The sequence below is a fragment of the Suillus subaureus genome, assembly GCF_016647635.1.
Source record: "Suillus subaureus strain MN1 chromosome Unknown BJ212scaffold_10, whole genome shotgun sequence".
Taxonomy (NCBI): domain Eukaryota; kingdom Fungi; phylum Basidiomycota; class Agaricomycetes; order Boletales; family Suillaceae; genus Suillus; species Suillus subaureus.
The window spans coordinates 73,415-86,764 of record NW_024538566.1 but is presented as its reverse complement, the minus strand read 5'-3'; the positions used below and the strand labels follow the sequence as shown (position 1 = coordinate 86,764).

The 13,350-nt window shown below is 46.6% G+C and overlaps 5 protein-coding genes across 5 annotated transcripts; 4 read left to right on the top strand and 1 right to left on the bottom strand.

Moving 5' to 3' along the window:
* Window positions 1-5: 5 nt before the first annotated feature.
* On the top strand, window positions 6-1,868 carry BJ212DRAFT_67817 (uncharacterized protein). The gene is made up of 7 exons (XM_041343791.1): window positions 6-125; window positions 183-249; window positions 300-626; window positions 688-960; window positions 1,017-1,235; window positions 1,338-1,469; window positions 1,521-1,868. The coding sequence occupies exons 3-7, from the start codon at window positions 504-506 to the stop codon at window positions 1,656-1,658; spliced, it is 885 nt and encodes a 294-aa protein (XP_041194658.1). The 5' UTR covers window positions 6-125; window positions 183-249; window positions 300-503; the 3' UTR covers window positions 1,659-1,868.
* Window positions 1,869-3,041: 1,173 nt separating this feature from the next.
* Window positions 3,042-4,667, top strand: BJ212DRAFT_1479113 (uncharacterized protein; the record flags this gene model as incomplete). The annotated part of the gene is made up of 7 exons (XM_041339813.1): window positions 3,042-3,282; window positions 3,335-3,458; window positions 3,513-3,558; window positions 3,607-3,771; window positions 3,820-3,969; window positions 4,029-4,178; window positions 4,239-4,667. 7 exons carry the CDS (start codon window positions 3,042-3,044, stop codon window positions 4,665-4,667), a joined length of 1,305 nt encoding a protein of 434 aa, XP_041194657.1.
* A 711-nt stretch (window positions 4,668-5,378) lies between these two features.
* Window positions 5,379-7,730, bottom strand: BJ212DRAFT_1446174 (amino acid permease-domain-containing protein; the record flags this gene model as incomplete). The annotated part of the gene is made up of 12 exons (XM_041338203.1): window positions 5,379-5,481; window positions 5,616-5,673; window positions 5,699-5,814; window positions 5,867-5,961; window positions 6,008-6,258; window positions 6,321-6,378; window positions 6,426-6,453; window positions 6,486-6,681; window positions 6,704-6,829; window positions 6,959-7,219; window positions 7,273-7,406; window positions 7,624-7,730. The coding sequence occupies 12 exons, from the start codon at window positions 7,728-7,730 to the stop codon at window positions 5,379-5,381; spliced, it is 1,533 nt and encodes a 510-aa protein (XP_041194656.1).
* Window positions 7,731-8,002: 272 nt separating this feature from the next.
* BJ212DRAFT_1343636 (uncharacterized protein) lies at window positions 8,003-8,801 on the top strand. Its single transcript, XM_041335236.1, has 2 exons — window positions 8,003-8,729; window positions 8,778-8,801. Exon 1 carries the CDS (start codon window positions 8,032-8,034, stop codon window positions 8,350-8,352), a length of 321 nt encoding a protein of 106 aa, XP_041194655.1. The 5' UTR covers window positions 8,003-8,031; the 3' UTR covers window positions 8,353-8,729; window positions 8,778-8,801.
* A 34-nt stretch (window positions 8,802-8,835) lies between these two features.
* BJ212DRAFT_1495076 (FAD binding domain-containing protein) lies at window positions 8,836-11,722 on the top strand (the record flags this gene model as incomplete). Its single annotated transcript, XM_041341524.1, has 15 exons — window positions 8,836-8,960; window positions 9,012-9,075; window positions 9,131-9,184; window positions 9,235-9,270; window positions 9,323-9,376; window positions 9,425-9,656; window positions 9,707-9,763; window positions 9,816-10,033; window positions 10,082-10,154; window positions 10,210-10,296; window positions 10,352-10,393; window positions 10,443-10,498; window positions 10,554-10,681; window positions 10,736-11,137; window positions 11,193-11,722. 15 exons carry the CDS (start codon window positions 8,836-8,838, stop codon window positions 11,383-11,385), a joined length of 1,821 nt encoding a protein of 606 aa, XP_041194654.1. The 3' UTR covers window positions 11,386-11,722.
* Window positions 11,723-13,350: the final 1,628 nt, after the last annotated feature.

Genomic DNA, 13,350 nt, shown 5'->3' with positions numbered 1-13,350 from the left:
TTGATCGGGGATCAACACACGAACGCATCCCTAAGGCACAGCGGCATTAGCCTGATGGAACAACCGCAATTTGCCGCGACGGGGAAACTCTCTTGTGAAAAATTATTATCTTCAACAGAAGGAAGGTAAGTTGCAGTACTAGGGTGGGGGTCCACCGGGGAAAGTGAAATAATTGATCAAAGGATTTCCGTGACTGGGATATTGCATTGCGTTGCATTGCGTTGCGTTGCATTGCAAGACTATGAGAAGGTTCGTTTAAGATTTGATTCAAGATTGCAAGGAATCAAGCTTGCCACCAGGGTCGCATTGAAGACATGTCGGCTGACTTTTCAAAGCGAATAGTTCGGAATCCGAGGCACTGAATTCTTTTGGAATAGTTGCGATGTGGCTTGGGCGTCTGAGTGGAGTCCTTTCAACGTACGCCAACTATAATAACCGTCCAATCTTTTTTTTTACAACCCCGAACTATCCTTCCTCTCTCATAGTTTACGTTATAACGTTACATGTCCTCGATGGCGCACTCCGCTGCTGAATCTGTCTCGTCACAACCCGATCGTCCAGAGCGCAGCCGTAATGCTAAAGCTCAAGCTCGCCATCGTGCAAAGCGAAAGGCTTACATTGAGCAGGTCAGCAGTCGCGTTTTATCACGCGAACATAACGCGTTCTCTAACTTTTTCTTTTTTTCAGCTCGAGCAGACAGTGACTAAACTACAAACAGCTTTGGGCTTCACCCCAGACCAGGTGGCGGCTTTACCCCCACCTTTGGTCAAGATTCGTGAGCTCGAGCAAGAAAATACCCGCTTGCAGAAGGAAAATGAAGAAATGAGGCGTTTGTTGGAAGCTGACCATCGAGCTGGTCATTTGTCCTCTGACTACCGGCGACACTCCATGTCCAACTTCCATGACAATCGCAACTGTGACCGCGACTTCAAGAAACGGAAAATGGATGATCTCTATATGGTGTGTTGTTACTGTATCTCAACGCCATTAATGGTCTGACAACGCCTTTGACCTAGCCGCAAGACGCTCCTCACGGTGATCGTCCCCCTCCACTTACCATTCCGCAGCCAATTTCCCATCACCAGTATGGCAATATACCCTCCCACAATGGCACATCTGGTCATGGCGGTGTTTCAGGCAACTCCTCCTCGCTCTTTAATTTGCACGCTCCCGCTTTTCATCATATTCCTCATACCCCGTCCGGATCAAGTTCAACCTCAAGTCCTCCATTTTCGGCGAGTGCTTTTTCCTTGCGCGAGTGACGTAATGTCCTCCAAACTCTATGAGAACTCTCTGGATCCTAGTGACCATTTGTTTTCTGTTTCACCCACCAGCAGCCTACCCAAATGCAACACTCATCGCATTCCCCGGTTAACAGTCGTCCAAGTTCATTATCGCATCACCCGCTTCCAAGCAGCTACCATTCCAATCATTACGGATCCGTGAAGGTTGAAGACGATCATTACAGCGTAAGTTGTACGGAATCAATCTCGCATCCGCCCGTTGACGGGTCTTTACAGTCATCAAACCATCATAATCATAATGGACCTTCCAACCATTATCACACCACCCTCCCTCCATTTGCCCAAACCGTACCAGAAGCTGAAGTGGATAACTGGCATGCTTATTCGGCCGAACGCGCCCAGGTTCATCGGTAGAGCCGAAATGCGTGGAATTGTTCTTTTCTTCTCGATTGATCGGTTCAGATGATACCCCCGCTCTATTGCTATCATTGTCTCGCTGCATTTCGACTAGCTCTCTTTGCCGCATCGCTATTTTTTTCTTTGCCATTCTAGAGTCTACGACAGCCTACCACTTCTAATACTTAGCTTCCCCACTGTAAAAAGTTATCACGCATTCTAGTGGATATATGTGCATGAATTGTATAATACTTGATACTTATTGTAATCTAAGTAGGTGTGTTATGGGTATTATTGTTGGTTCATTGTCGGACTGCTAGTATCTACGGACCCTATCAATTTTGCATCGCTTCGATCAAACTGAGTGTTGATGCGGTTTTGGTAACGCCGTCAATTTGGTCTTCGCGGCTGTTTCAAATGATCTGCCAGATTCTTCGATGACTGTTACGTATATCCTTTCGTACACCTGCCATTTGAAAAGCTCAGCGAACTTCAAAGCTCTGCCTACGAGTTGGCAAGAGCTGACCTCCCCAGTCGTTCCACAGCATCTCTTCACATTGCCGACGTCGATAGCAATTTTAAATATACATATTCTCCCAAGCGCCGAGTACACACTAGAACAATCAAGGCAGTGAACATTCTGATGGAAACGGGTGCTTGCTCGGGCATAATTCAAGACCCTTTTTGCCTCTAAAAATCACTGCCCTCTTCATCTTTGGACTTTGCGAACAGCGCGACTCGAGCTTCGGGCTTCCTTTGGACGTGCCATCGGATTCGCTGGGTCCCATGATTGATGATTCATGAAGAGATGAAGTTCTGGACTCGGACTAACGCCGATTGGAGGCCCTTCTCCGGTTAAAGCAACATACCTTTCGCCGGCCGTGCGTCGCTACTAGCAGTTTTAGCGGAGCTTTTGAACTCATGAGACGATTGGCTTACAGCTCCGTGTACTGATAGTCAACTTGACGACTCTGGGGTCGACGGTGACCGTGGCATGCAACACCCCATTTCTGAGGAGTCCTACGCCCACACGCCAGTATTGATGATTTAATCGTTGATACTGCGGTTGGTTATTGTCGTCTTCGATGATCGGTTAATGATGATCCGAAGAATATATCACCGAGCCAACAAACGTGTCAAAGCCGTTCAGATCTGTCAGAACGTGTCCGCGCAGCTCGAGAATGAAACAGATGGTACCTCTCTTTATCTCCCTTTGATGCGTTGCAGAAATATAGGCAAAGAACCACTGTGTACAGGCATATGTTATTTTTTAAAGGCGTCAAAGCATCAAACCCACCAATATAATAATGAGCCACAATGGTCTATCCTCAGCGTTTTGTGGATGTTTCGCTGCTTTAAAAAGCTGATTGGCAATGCAGGGAACGCTACCTATCTCACAGAATGCCCGTTCCTAGCGCCACCACCGATGGATGTATGCACCATCCGCAAAAGCCCCGACGGACCAAATACCGGGGAACTTACCCGATCTCAAGGGAAGACAAGGTTAAGTTGGACCTGTGGATGAGCACTCACTACGAAGCTCTACCAGAGCCCTCTTCCAACGAGGCAGAGGAAATGGGGGTTGTCCCTTCGTTTCCTTACAAGGATGTACAGATCTATGGCGATACAGCTGATAGTATGGGTATGTCCCCCTGGCCGTGTTACAGGATGTGATTAACTGAAATTGTGATCAGCATTGTATTTTCGTGGCGTTTGGGGTTGCTTGCTTACTCCGAAGAATGTCAGTGACCTGGCAGATACGCCTGGCATTCGTTATCATGTCTGGGTTGCCACTAAGAAAGTGCTTGACAAATTTCCGTTAGTCTTTGGTTACTTATGTTTCTAGCGCGTTCCTCAGTGATCATATAATAGAAAAGGTTCAGAAACGTTTCATGTAAGGCTCGTCCTTCGACAATTCGTGGGTTAGACTTCTACCCTGCGTGAACGCTCATTGATAGTCTTGCAGCTTTTTGAACTCGGCCTGGCCATGTTAGGTTCAGTTAAGGGCCCCGTGGTGATCTTCATAGATTCGCGCATTCACGACAGCAAGGTTGCTATGGTGGATGAAACTCGTGCCCTTGTTGACCTTTTTGACCATGCTGATGTCCGACGATGGAGAGTTGTCATCACGGTAATGTGCTTCCAGTCGTGTATACAGCCTTCCTTTGACCATCTTTAGCTGCCAGCGACAGAGGATGGTATCCGCGCCGCACACGAACTCACTAACAAATACTCAATAGGTATACATCTCTCAATGGTGACCTCCCTTACACATGCTTGCGCCTGTATCGAAGCCGGGGCAACTATGCTGAGTATGAATGTCGCTCCAGTAAGTATTTTAGCATCGCATGTAATTAATCCACCGCTCAAAGTCACTTCTGCTGTCAGATCATGACATGGTTCGAGAAGAAAGATGTAGGCGAAGTCGAATACCCAATTACTCCCGGCCACCCTGGCATTAAGACGATCCAATCATGCATCAATTACATCCGCCAAAACTCTTTGAACACTTCTTTGCTAGTAACTGACATTCGGGATGTAAGAAGCAATTCGCTCCCGCCGTTCGGAAATTGCTGACTTCCAGCCGATACCCCTCAGTGGGACGAACTGAACCAATTGGATGGCGTTGATGCCGCTGCGCTGAACCAAAATTTGCTCGATCAGACGTCCATGTGTGAGCTTACGACCTGGTCCCCTGAGATCATGGAAGACTACGAGCTTTCGCCTGCATACCGATATGCCCGAGAAGCTAAATTTCCTTCCGACTTCCTGAAACACGAGAGAGGTGTCGGAATGGCTATGTCTGCCGAGGCTCGTAGCCTTTTGTCGTCTGTGGTTTACATCCGCCTTGGGCAAAACAAAGTTTTCATGGAGAAAATTGAAGACGTTATCAGAAAAGAAGTCCGCGAGCGCCTCTACGTGGACGCCTTCGATCCGTACCACCCCTACTCCATGGCCGTAAGGAGGAGTCGATTGGCGGCGAAGACACGTACACGACCAACAGGCGCCGCGACCCCTTCTCTGTAAAAAATCAGGTTCCGAGACACCCGTCGACCCTGAGGGCTACGAAAAAGGATGTCCCAAAGAGAATAGGGTCACTTATGCTCTCATTCAGGCGTGTCGACTGCTAGGAACTTTATGATAAATTTAACGTGTCCTGCTCTTTACTCCTATTTCGTGCCATGTACGCACTTAGCTGTATGCATGTTCTCCGCGTCTCAATATCAAAGCCAAGGAAGGCATATCAAGGGCAATCAGATTGATCCCTCACAATGTTCGGCGATTGGCAGCGGCATCCGGCGCCACCAACCCAAGGAAACACCGTTTGGGCGCCCAAATACCCAAATTAGTAGTATAGATTGATGCGGATGGGCCATGTGGCACCATCACGACGCATGATTGGAAGAAAGAAGCCATTCCATTATCTCCCTGTCCCGTGTTTCAGAGCACAGCGCCGGGATTGAGCCAATGACTTTTTCCCGCGCGCGAACCGCCCTTCGCGACATAGGGCCTCATTTGAGCCCCTGAACAACATGAAACGCCGCGCAAACCTTAACGTTCAAAAGTAGGTTGTATCTTATCTCGCACTCAATAAAAACCAGAGCAAATAGGTGACTCGTGATAACCAAATGTGCACTAATTTGGGCTTTGTAAATAACATGAAGGCGAAAACTTTGTTTTATGGATGCCTTTTTCGAGAGCTGGGAAGATTTGCTGTTTCAGTGGTGGTGTCTCCGCTCAGAGTGCATCCCAAATTCTCTCTAGAATGTGAACCTTTGAGCTTGCCCGAGCAAGGATTCGTTCTTCATCAATTTCACGTTTGCCGGTGGCTTCGCTACAGCTAGCGGGAATTGTCGAAGTGCGGTAGTAAAACTAGTAGCCTTTCGCCCCATAGCGAGAAAAAAATCAGGATAGCGATGTAAGATCTGGATTGTCATTAGTATTTCGCAAGATCACGGTCACCACGCCACTGACGTGATAAATGATGACGATACAAAAGGCAGAAAAGCGTTGAAACCCGTTTGAGCAGATTCTAGACATGCTCAGGTAGGTGCTACCGTTGAAAAAGAGTACGACGAGTCTGTGATAATCAAGGCAAACCAGCGTATGGAACGGTCCCTTGTAAGGGAGTGCTTGATCTATTTCTTGAGCTTTCGACGCGCGCATGAAAGTGCTGAAAGCAATTACATCAGAAAACGACAACTCGCTCAGCATGAGCAACATACATGTGGGTATAAGATATACACATCCACGTAATAGTGCCAAAGTTTGCAATAAAGCTTGCGAACCAGCCGAACGCCGTTATGCTACCGAACAATAACTGATCAACATTTACAAGCGATGAACAGACGACATTCATTACCGACGGAATTCAACGAGGTTGCATTAAGGAATGTCAAGAAGCAGACCGAAGTGTTCGGAATAAGCAAGGGCCACTGGCAAGGAACCCCAGTGTGGTTGACCTTGGCGAATATGCGAGGTGCCTTGCGTTCCACAGCGAGGCCGTGGAGCGTCCTGGAGCCGATATAGAGGTCTGAGTTTGACAAACCAAGTACAAAGACTAACACCACGGCGTTGATGATATGGTTCGGGACTTTGATGCTGACAATGGTTGTCGCTAATCAATAGAACGTTAAATTCCAGAGTTGCACAGCCCATGGGTGGGGACAAAACACGTACCTATGACGAATAGCGATGCCGCAGCACCAACCGGAGATTTACTAGCCACAAAAAGTGCCTACAACAAAGTCAGGAGCAGCCCCTTCTGTGTGTAGTGCCACGTACACTAATATTACTCGGTACCGTCAAGCTACTGACGAACGTACCTTAGGCCATATAAGACACCAAAATACTCTACGAAAAGCCCTTGGTGCATTTCCCCTCGGATTTTCAGTTTCGCCCATGGTCACGCCAATCAACTCTGTATTGATGTACGAAAACAAAGCTGTGGTAAGGTTGCTCCAGAATCCAGGGGAATGTGCGACGCGAGAGTCATGTACTTCACCCAAGAAGATATTCACGGAGGGGTCCGTAGGGTGCTCTCCAGTATCTACGGCCAATACGATCGTGTTGGGGGTCGATAATGAGTCCAATCAAGATGAGACCAACTAAAGCGACGACTTCGATGCTGCAGGACCAGAATTCGAATTCGCCAAAGACGCAAATGCCCAACGAGTTGATGAGGAAGACTGATGTAAGACGCGTTAGCTGTGCTACTAGTAGTACAACCAGATCGGATAGATGTCGTACTCAGCGCATTGTAAATCACTGAAACCAGGATCAAGTCATCTGCATGATTGAATTGTTAAAAGATACACCCACCACTTCGACATTCTTCGTAGTTTGAGTGAAGAACTTGAACACATGATTCCATCCAAGGACGAAGCCGAAAGCAGCATTGACATAACGAGTCGCATATCCTGTAAGACCCTTCTTATTAGGGAGAAACGCACCCATTTTCTTGACGAAGTAACAGACTAAGTCCATGGAGGAGTACCCAAACCAGAGACCCAGTGGACCTCCTCTGACGAGAGCGGTACTTAAACCGATGATGAGACCTGTGCTAGCGAGCCTCCTGACTAGGTAGGGTTTCAGTTCAGGTCCAAAGGTGCATCATGAAGGTTTGCAATACCGTGCGGCGTTATCATGGAAATCTGTCTCGCTTTCAAACCGCGACGCAAGCTCGACTCCTCGGAAAGGTCCACTAAAACGGGGTAAAAATCCTTACTAGCCTCAGAGCTATCAATCTTCTTCTCAATGTCATCACTGTGCGTGTCTGTATTGTGGTTGAGGGGAAAGGATTCGAATGAAGACAAGGTCACGCACTTTTTTCGACATTTGAGCAATATGTAATTGCTGTTAGTGGAGCCCGCGTGCAATTAAATGCGTCAAGGTGTTCACAGAGAAAGATCATAAAAGTGTTGCACGAGTAACAACACGATAGAGGCAAGGTACCGCTGGCGGGTCAAATTTTTCAACATACCATAGAATTTTTGATCGGTACACCGTGCAGAGACCAAGGGTTGTGACTGTTATCTTTTTGACATCTAAGAAGCCCTCCAGTCTCAATATTGCCTCGAGACCGGTCATCATGCCCCGTCGTCTGAGACGAGAAGTTGCGCTCGAAACCGAAACGGAACGGTCCCGTCATGTTGTCCGTACCAGTTTTTCCTGATGGTCTGCGTCCCCCTGTGAGACCAAGTAACTACTTTTGCCAAGGTCTGCGCCACAGTTTCAGATATAACTTGAAAATTTATAGCATGCATATACGATGAAATTTGAAAACCATGGTATTAGTATTGTGTACATATATTTGCTATCCTCCCAAAAATAAACACAGATTCTACGCTTATGTCGACTGGCCGTGCACCTTGCTTGTCTAAAATCTGTCATGTGTTTGCATGTGCCCTCACTTACTGGCCAGCGCTACTTCCATAGACAAGTGCGATGTGTTTATTTGTATTTCTATGCAAGCTCTATCACTACTCCTTTTCACTATCTGTTGTTATATTCTCCCATCATTCGTCCGTTTTTTTGGTCCAGCAAATCACATCTAATGACGACGAGCTCCCGCGCTGTTCACGGTATTCGACTTCGACGAACCGGAGGCAATAACGGAACAATCCATCGATACGCAGGAGCGGTTTGTAAAGCTTTTTTTCACTTTGCCCTCGTCTGGAAAGTCGCACTCGATGTTTGCGTTGGTCGCTGATGATTGACCTTTACTTCCCCCACTTGCATGCAAATGAGCCTGGCTCACTCGGTTGGCTCCACCCTGCTCCACATTCAGGGCCAGTGCAATCAAACACATATATATCTGATATCAAAGATAGTACCCAGATGGCCAGATCACACTACTGCATCATGTTGGCTATCTGCAGCCTGAGTAACACATGCACCATGCCGCTTTAGCGACGTCAGTTTTCATGTGCTATTGAATTCAAACCGTGTCATCAGATCTAAATCACATCTCCGGATACCCTGGAGTTGCGCAGTGGACCAGGCACAACCAGCTTTACCAGACCGGTCGGCAAGTAGCTAACATGGCTCCAGGGACAGTTGGCGCGACTGATTTCTATTTATTCTACCGTGAGTAGCACTGCGCCATCCTTAAGAACGCTCTTTTGAAGATAGTAGACCTGCACCACGACACACCTCTATATTTCCTCCCATTGCTAAGTTATAGTTATTTGCAATGCCTGTTCCGTTCGTACGCCACTCTGAAGTCGACGTTCTCATTATTGGTGCTGGCCCTGCTGGGCTCATGTGCGCGAATGCTCTGGCAAATGCGAAAGTGAACGTTCGGATCGTCGATAAAAGGTCGGTGGGTCGATCCCTGCTATTCCTGCTTTTAACTCGACTTTCCATTAGGGCCTTCAAGCTAACTACTGGTGAGGGCGATGGACTTTCACCTCGCACTGTCGAAGTTTTGCAGGTGAAAATGCTTCATTGCTGATTGACTGAGACTCAGTATTAACAACTGGATATAGAGTTATGGACTTGCAGAACGCGTTCTAAAGGAGGCCTGTCAAGTCCACCTAGCGGTACGCCATTCAAGACGGGCTTCCAGGATATATGACTCATTGCATGTCAGGCCTTCTACAATCCTTCTTCAACCGGCGGTATTGAGGTTCGTATATCCCGCTATTGACGAAGGATGCTCACTGAATTTCCGCCATTAGCTTACCAATAGAACATCAAACGTGACAGCTCCGTCTGCAAGATACCCATTCGAGGTGTGTTGATAAATCGGACAGAAAGTATATCAGCTGAATGAGATCAAGGTTGCGCTTCATCAAGCAGCCATTCAAGATATTTTCATAGATTCCATGACCCCACTCGGCGTTGAGGTCCAACGATCGACAATACCAACTTCGATGGAGCTCTCCAAAGATGACAATGAATTGGCAGATCCTACATCATATCCTGTTCGCGTTGTGCTCCAAAGACTAGACAAATCGGAGGGCGAACCACAAGAAGAAATTGTCCATGCTAAATTTGTTGTCGGTTGTGATGGTGCGTTCCAAAGTTGTCAATCTAGGCAATATAATCCTTTGCCTTGATAGGTGCTCACTCATGGGTCCGTAAACAAGTCGATATTACGATGGATGGAGAACAGTCTGGTGAGAATATTAATCACTTAGAATTCTCAGCAAGCTCAGTCTCGATCGATAGATTCCATCTGGGGTGTCGTGGACATGGTCACGCCTGACACCGACTTCCCGGATGTCAGGAACAAGGCCCTTGTACATTCTAACCATGGCTCAGTTCTTCTCGTTTCTCGAGAACAAGATCGCATTCGCGTATATGTACAACTGGAGGACAAAGATGTCACCGATCCAGTGACAGGTAGGGTGGACAAGGAGAAAATGGGTCCAGAGCAGATTCTTGAAGTAGGTGGTATCCACTATATGATCAGCAGTCATCAATGTTCCCTTTAGACTGCTCAGAAATCGCTGGTACCTTACAAGCTTATCCGGAAGAGTGAATTTTTGTGGTGGACAATATACAGCGGTATGCATTTTACTACTTGCTTTGGGTTCATGTTTGTTTGACATTTTTACTCAAGTTGGACAACGAGTAGCCTCAAATTTCTCCATCAACAATCGAGTATTTATCACTGGCGATGCTTGCCACACACACTCTCCGAAGGCAGGTAAGCGTCTTAAATCTGTCCCCTTCACCCGGTCTGGTTATAATGGAACTTCCAGGACAAGGGATGAACGCGAGTATCAATGATAGCCATAATCTTGGTATGTCTTCGCTTTCTGTTTTCACGATCGAGCTAAATCGTTTTGTCAGCTTGGAAAATTGCCCTAGTTGTTCGTGGGTGGGCAGACATGTCCCTTTTGTCAACGGCAAGCTTTTCAATTTGTGTGACTGTTTGACTACTTGTTCACGCCCTGCCGATAGTATGAATCAGAGCGCCGTAAATTCGCATTAGATCTGATCGCGTTTGATAAAATGTGGTCCACCCTTTTCTGTGGCAAGCCCTTGACTGAGCAGAACAACGATGGGGTTTCGCCCGATCATTTCTTCAAGTGAGATTATACTACTATCAGTTATGTCCTTTTACTAATCCCACGGGGTTGCAGGACTTTCCAAACAGACTTCACCAGTGGCATTGGGATACATTATCAACCTTCAGTTGCAGTAAACGACAGAAACCAGGAGCTGGCTAGTGGTCTCGTCCCCGGTAAACGTGTCCCTCCATACAAATTCATGCGTGCGGCAGATGCATGGCCGTTCGAGCTCCAGGACCTTCTTCCTTCGGACTTCCTCTTTAAGTTACTTGTTTTTACTGGTGATTTCAGCGATCCGCTTCAGCAAGCGAGGGTTGAGTCGATGGTCACGGACATACAGAAACCCGAGAGCTTTCTAAACCGTTACGCGACACATGAGAACTCACGATTTGACATCATCACGATCAGCAAAGGCCGGAAGGAAACATTTAATCTATTTCAGCTCCCTACACTTCTTCGCTCTCATTGGTCAAAGTGAGTGCTTGCTCATCTGTATGAAGTACGATGATATTGATCGAAGTGCTCTTAGAGTGTTTATCGACGACACCGATCCCACTGGTAGCTTCGGGGGAGAAGGTTACTCATATTATGGAGTGGGACCTGAGGGCGCTGTGGTTGCTGTTCGTCCTGATGGCTATGTTGGAGCCATCGCGCCACTGGATCGCGTTGGGGACCTTGATGCGTATTTCGCGTCTTTCATGAAGATTCCCGCTGATGCTTAATGATAAATCTTCCTCAAATGCTGCTTCGCTACTTCAAAGTACCATTAGTTCCTATCTGAAATTGAAATCCTTCTAGCTATTTCCACATCCTCAAACTAGACCTTCTCACTTGTGCACTCTATGGTGCAACGCACCATTCTTTATTCTTTTCTGGCCGACGCAGGCGATGATAATTCACACCTTTGAAGGGGAGGATCACGTCTTGAAAAGAGCCGAGCTTGCCTGAACAATCGACAGCTACTAACGCCGACTGCTTCCACCGACCCAATAATAAAAACCGAGAAGTGGAGCGAGAGAGATTCGAGGCCGTCTCACATATACACATCCGCTAGCATGCCTGTGAAAGTGGTCAGAGTAAATTTGTATGTGATGCACAGGAAGGAGCTGACCATGACGTGGTGATGTATTGAGACTGGAGATAGTGATGGCTTTGCCATCATGGGGCCCCCTCGGAAAACAACGAAGTGAGAATATTGAGTGACAGATTCTGATAAAGGGGTATGATGGCATCAAGGCTAGCTCGCAATATCAGATCTATCAGAGTCGGTCGATTGCAAATTGAGTGCGCCAAGCTGTTCAGAGGGAGACTATAAAAAGCGTTTGTGTGAATATTTCATATCACGATAAAGGTACCCTTGCAAGGTTTCCGAGTCAAGGGTTGGATTTTTGAATATACCGTAGGATTTCTGGTTAGAGACCAGGGGATATGACTGCTCTTCTTTAAAGACCTATAAAACCACCCAGCCTCGAAGTCGGTCATCGTGCCTGTCATCGTCGTCTGGGGCGAGAAGTAGCGCAGGTGGCGGTGGTGCTTGTCAACTCAGATGACCCAGTAGCAAACTAAATTTAGCCATGATGTGCATCACGAGTTGTTCCCACGTATACTTGCTATCAGCGAAACCTCCTCCACAGAAAATATTAATATTATGTCTTATTCCACAAATACGACGCCCGTATGTTCAACAGCGACGGCATATTATGGCATGCCGATGATTGAAGATGCAGTAAAATTTCTGGAGAAAGCAGTGGAGATCCCTTGGACGCGATTGGTACGCACATCGCAGGTCACATGCTACTCAGTATTTTCAAATCCTGACAATGATAATCTTCACGATGCCTTTCGTGTTAAGGGAATAATTTGGAGATAGCCAATACTCAGTGCTTGGCCATTTGAAAATCCACACCATTTCATCTGAGTGCATGAACTGAAATGAGTATCCAATAGAATGTAGTATGGCTCTAATCACACAGTGGCCCTTGGCACACCACACCAGGATCTTGTTCCAGTCCTCCTCAGTATAGCACCAGCTGAAACAGTATGTTGCCAGCTAGCTAAGAATAACTATGTTTTGTTGGAATCTGAGAGTTCTGAGATGAGGAAGACTGATGGATCTGACCAAGGCATGCACAATGAGTAGTGAGAGGTAGAGGTATGAGCACAAGCCAAAAAGGGACAAAGGGCGAGCAATGCAGTGATGTCAGCTTGCATCCTACTTTATTTTTCTGTTTGGTTTTCATACATTATAGTTGTCAACGTACTTACCTTAAAAATGCCAGTAGCAGTGTCCTAGCATCTCAGTTCTTTCCAAGACACTGAGATGTGAGTAGGAATTTGTCACTTATACAATACAAAGTCTAACACGATATAGCATACTTGTTTAATAGGTGGCCAAACCCTCAACAGAGTTCTTTCCAAGACACTGAGATTGTACTTGTTTAATAGACTCCCTGTCCCTCCCACTCTTCTTATCACTGCATGTTTGTCCATTCTACTTGCTGCCTAATTATACTCAACGACCTTGAAACTGCAGTGGGAGGCAGACAAAATATGTTAATATCAGAAAAGAAAGCACATCAGGAAAACCTCAACTTACTTAATCAGACTTTTGTGGAATTTCCAATGGTTTTCACTTCTTTTCAAAAATGAGTTGTCTTTTTTTCAATTGTTTTTCTTAATTCACTGCC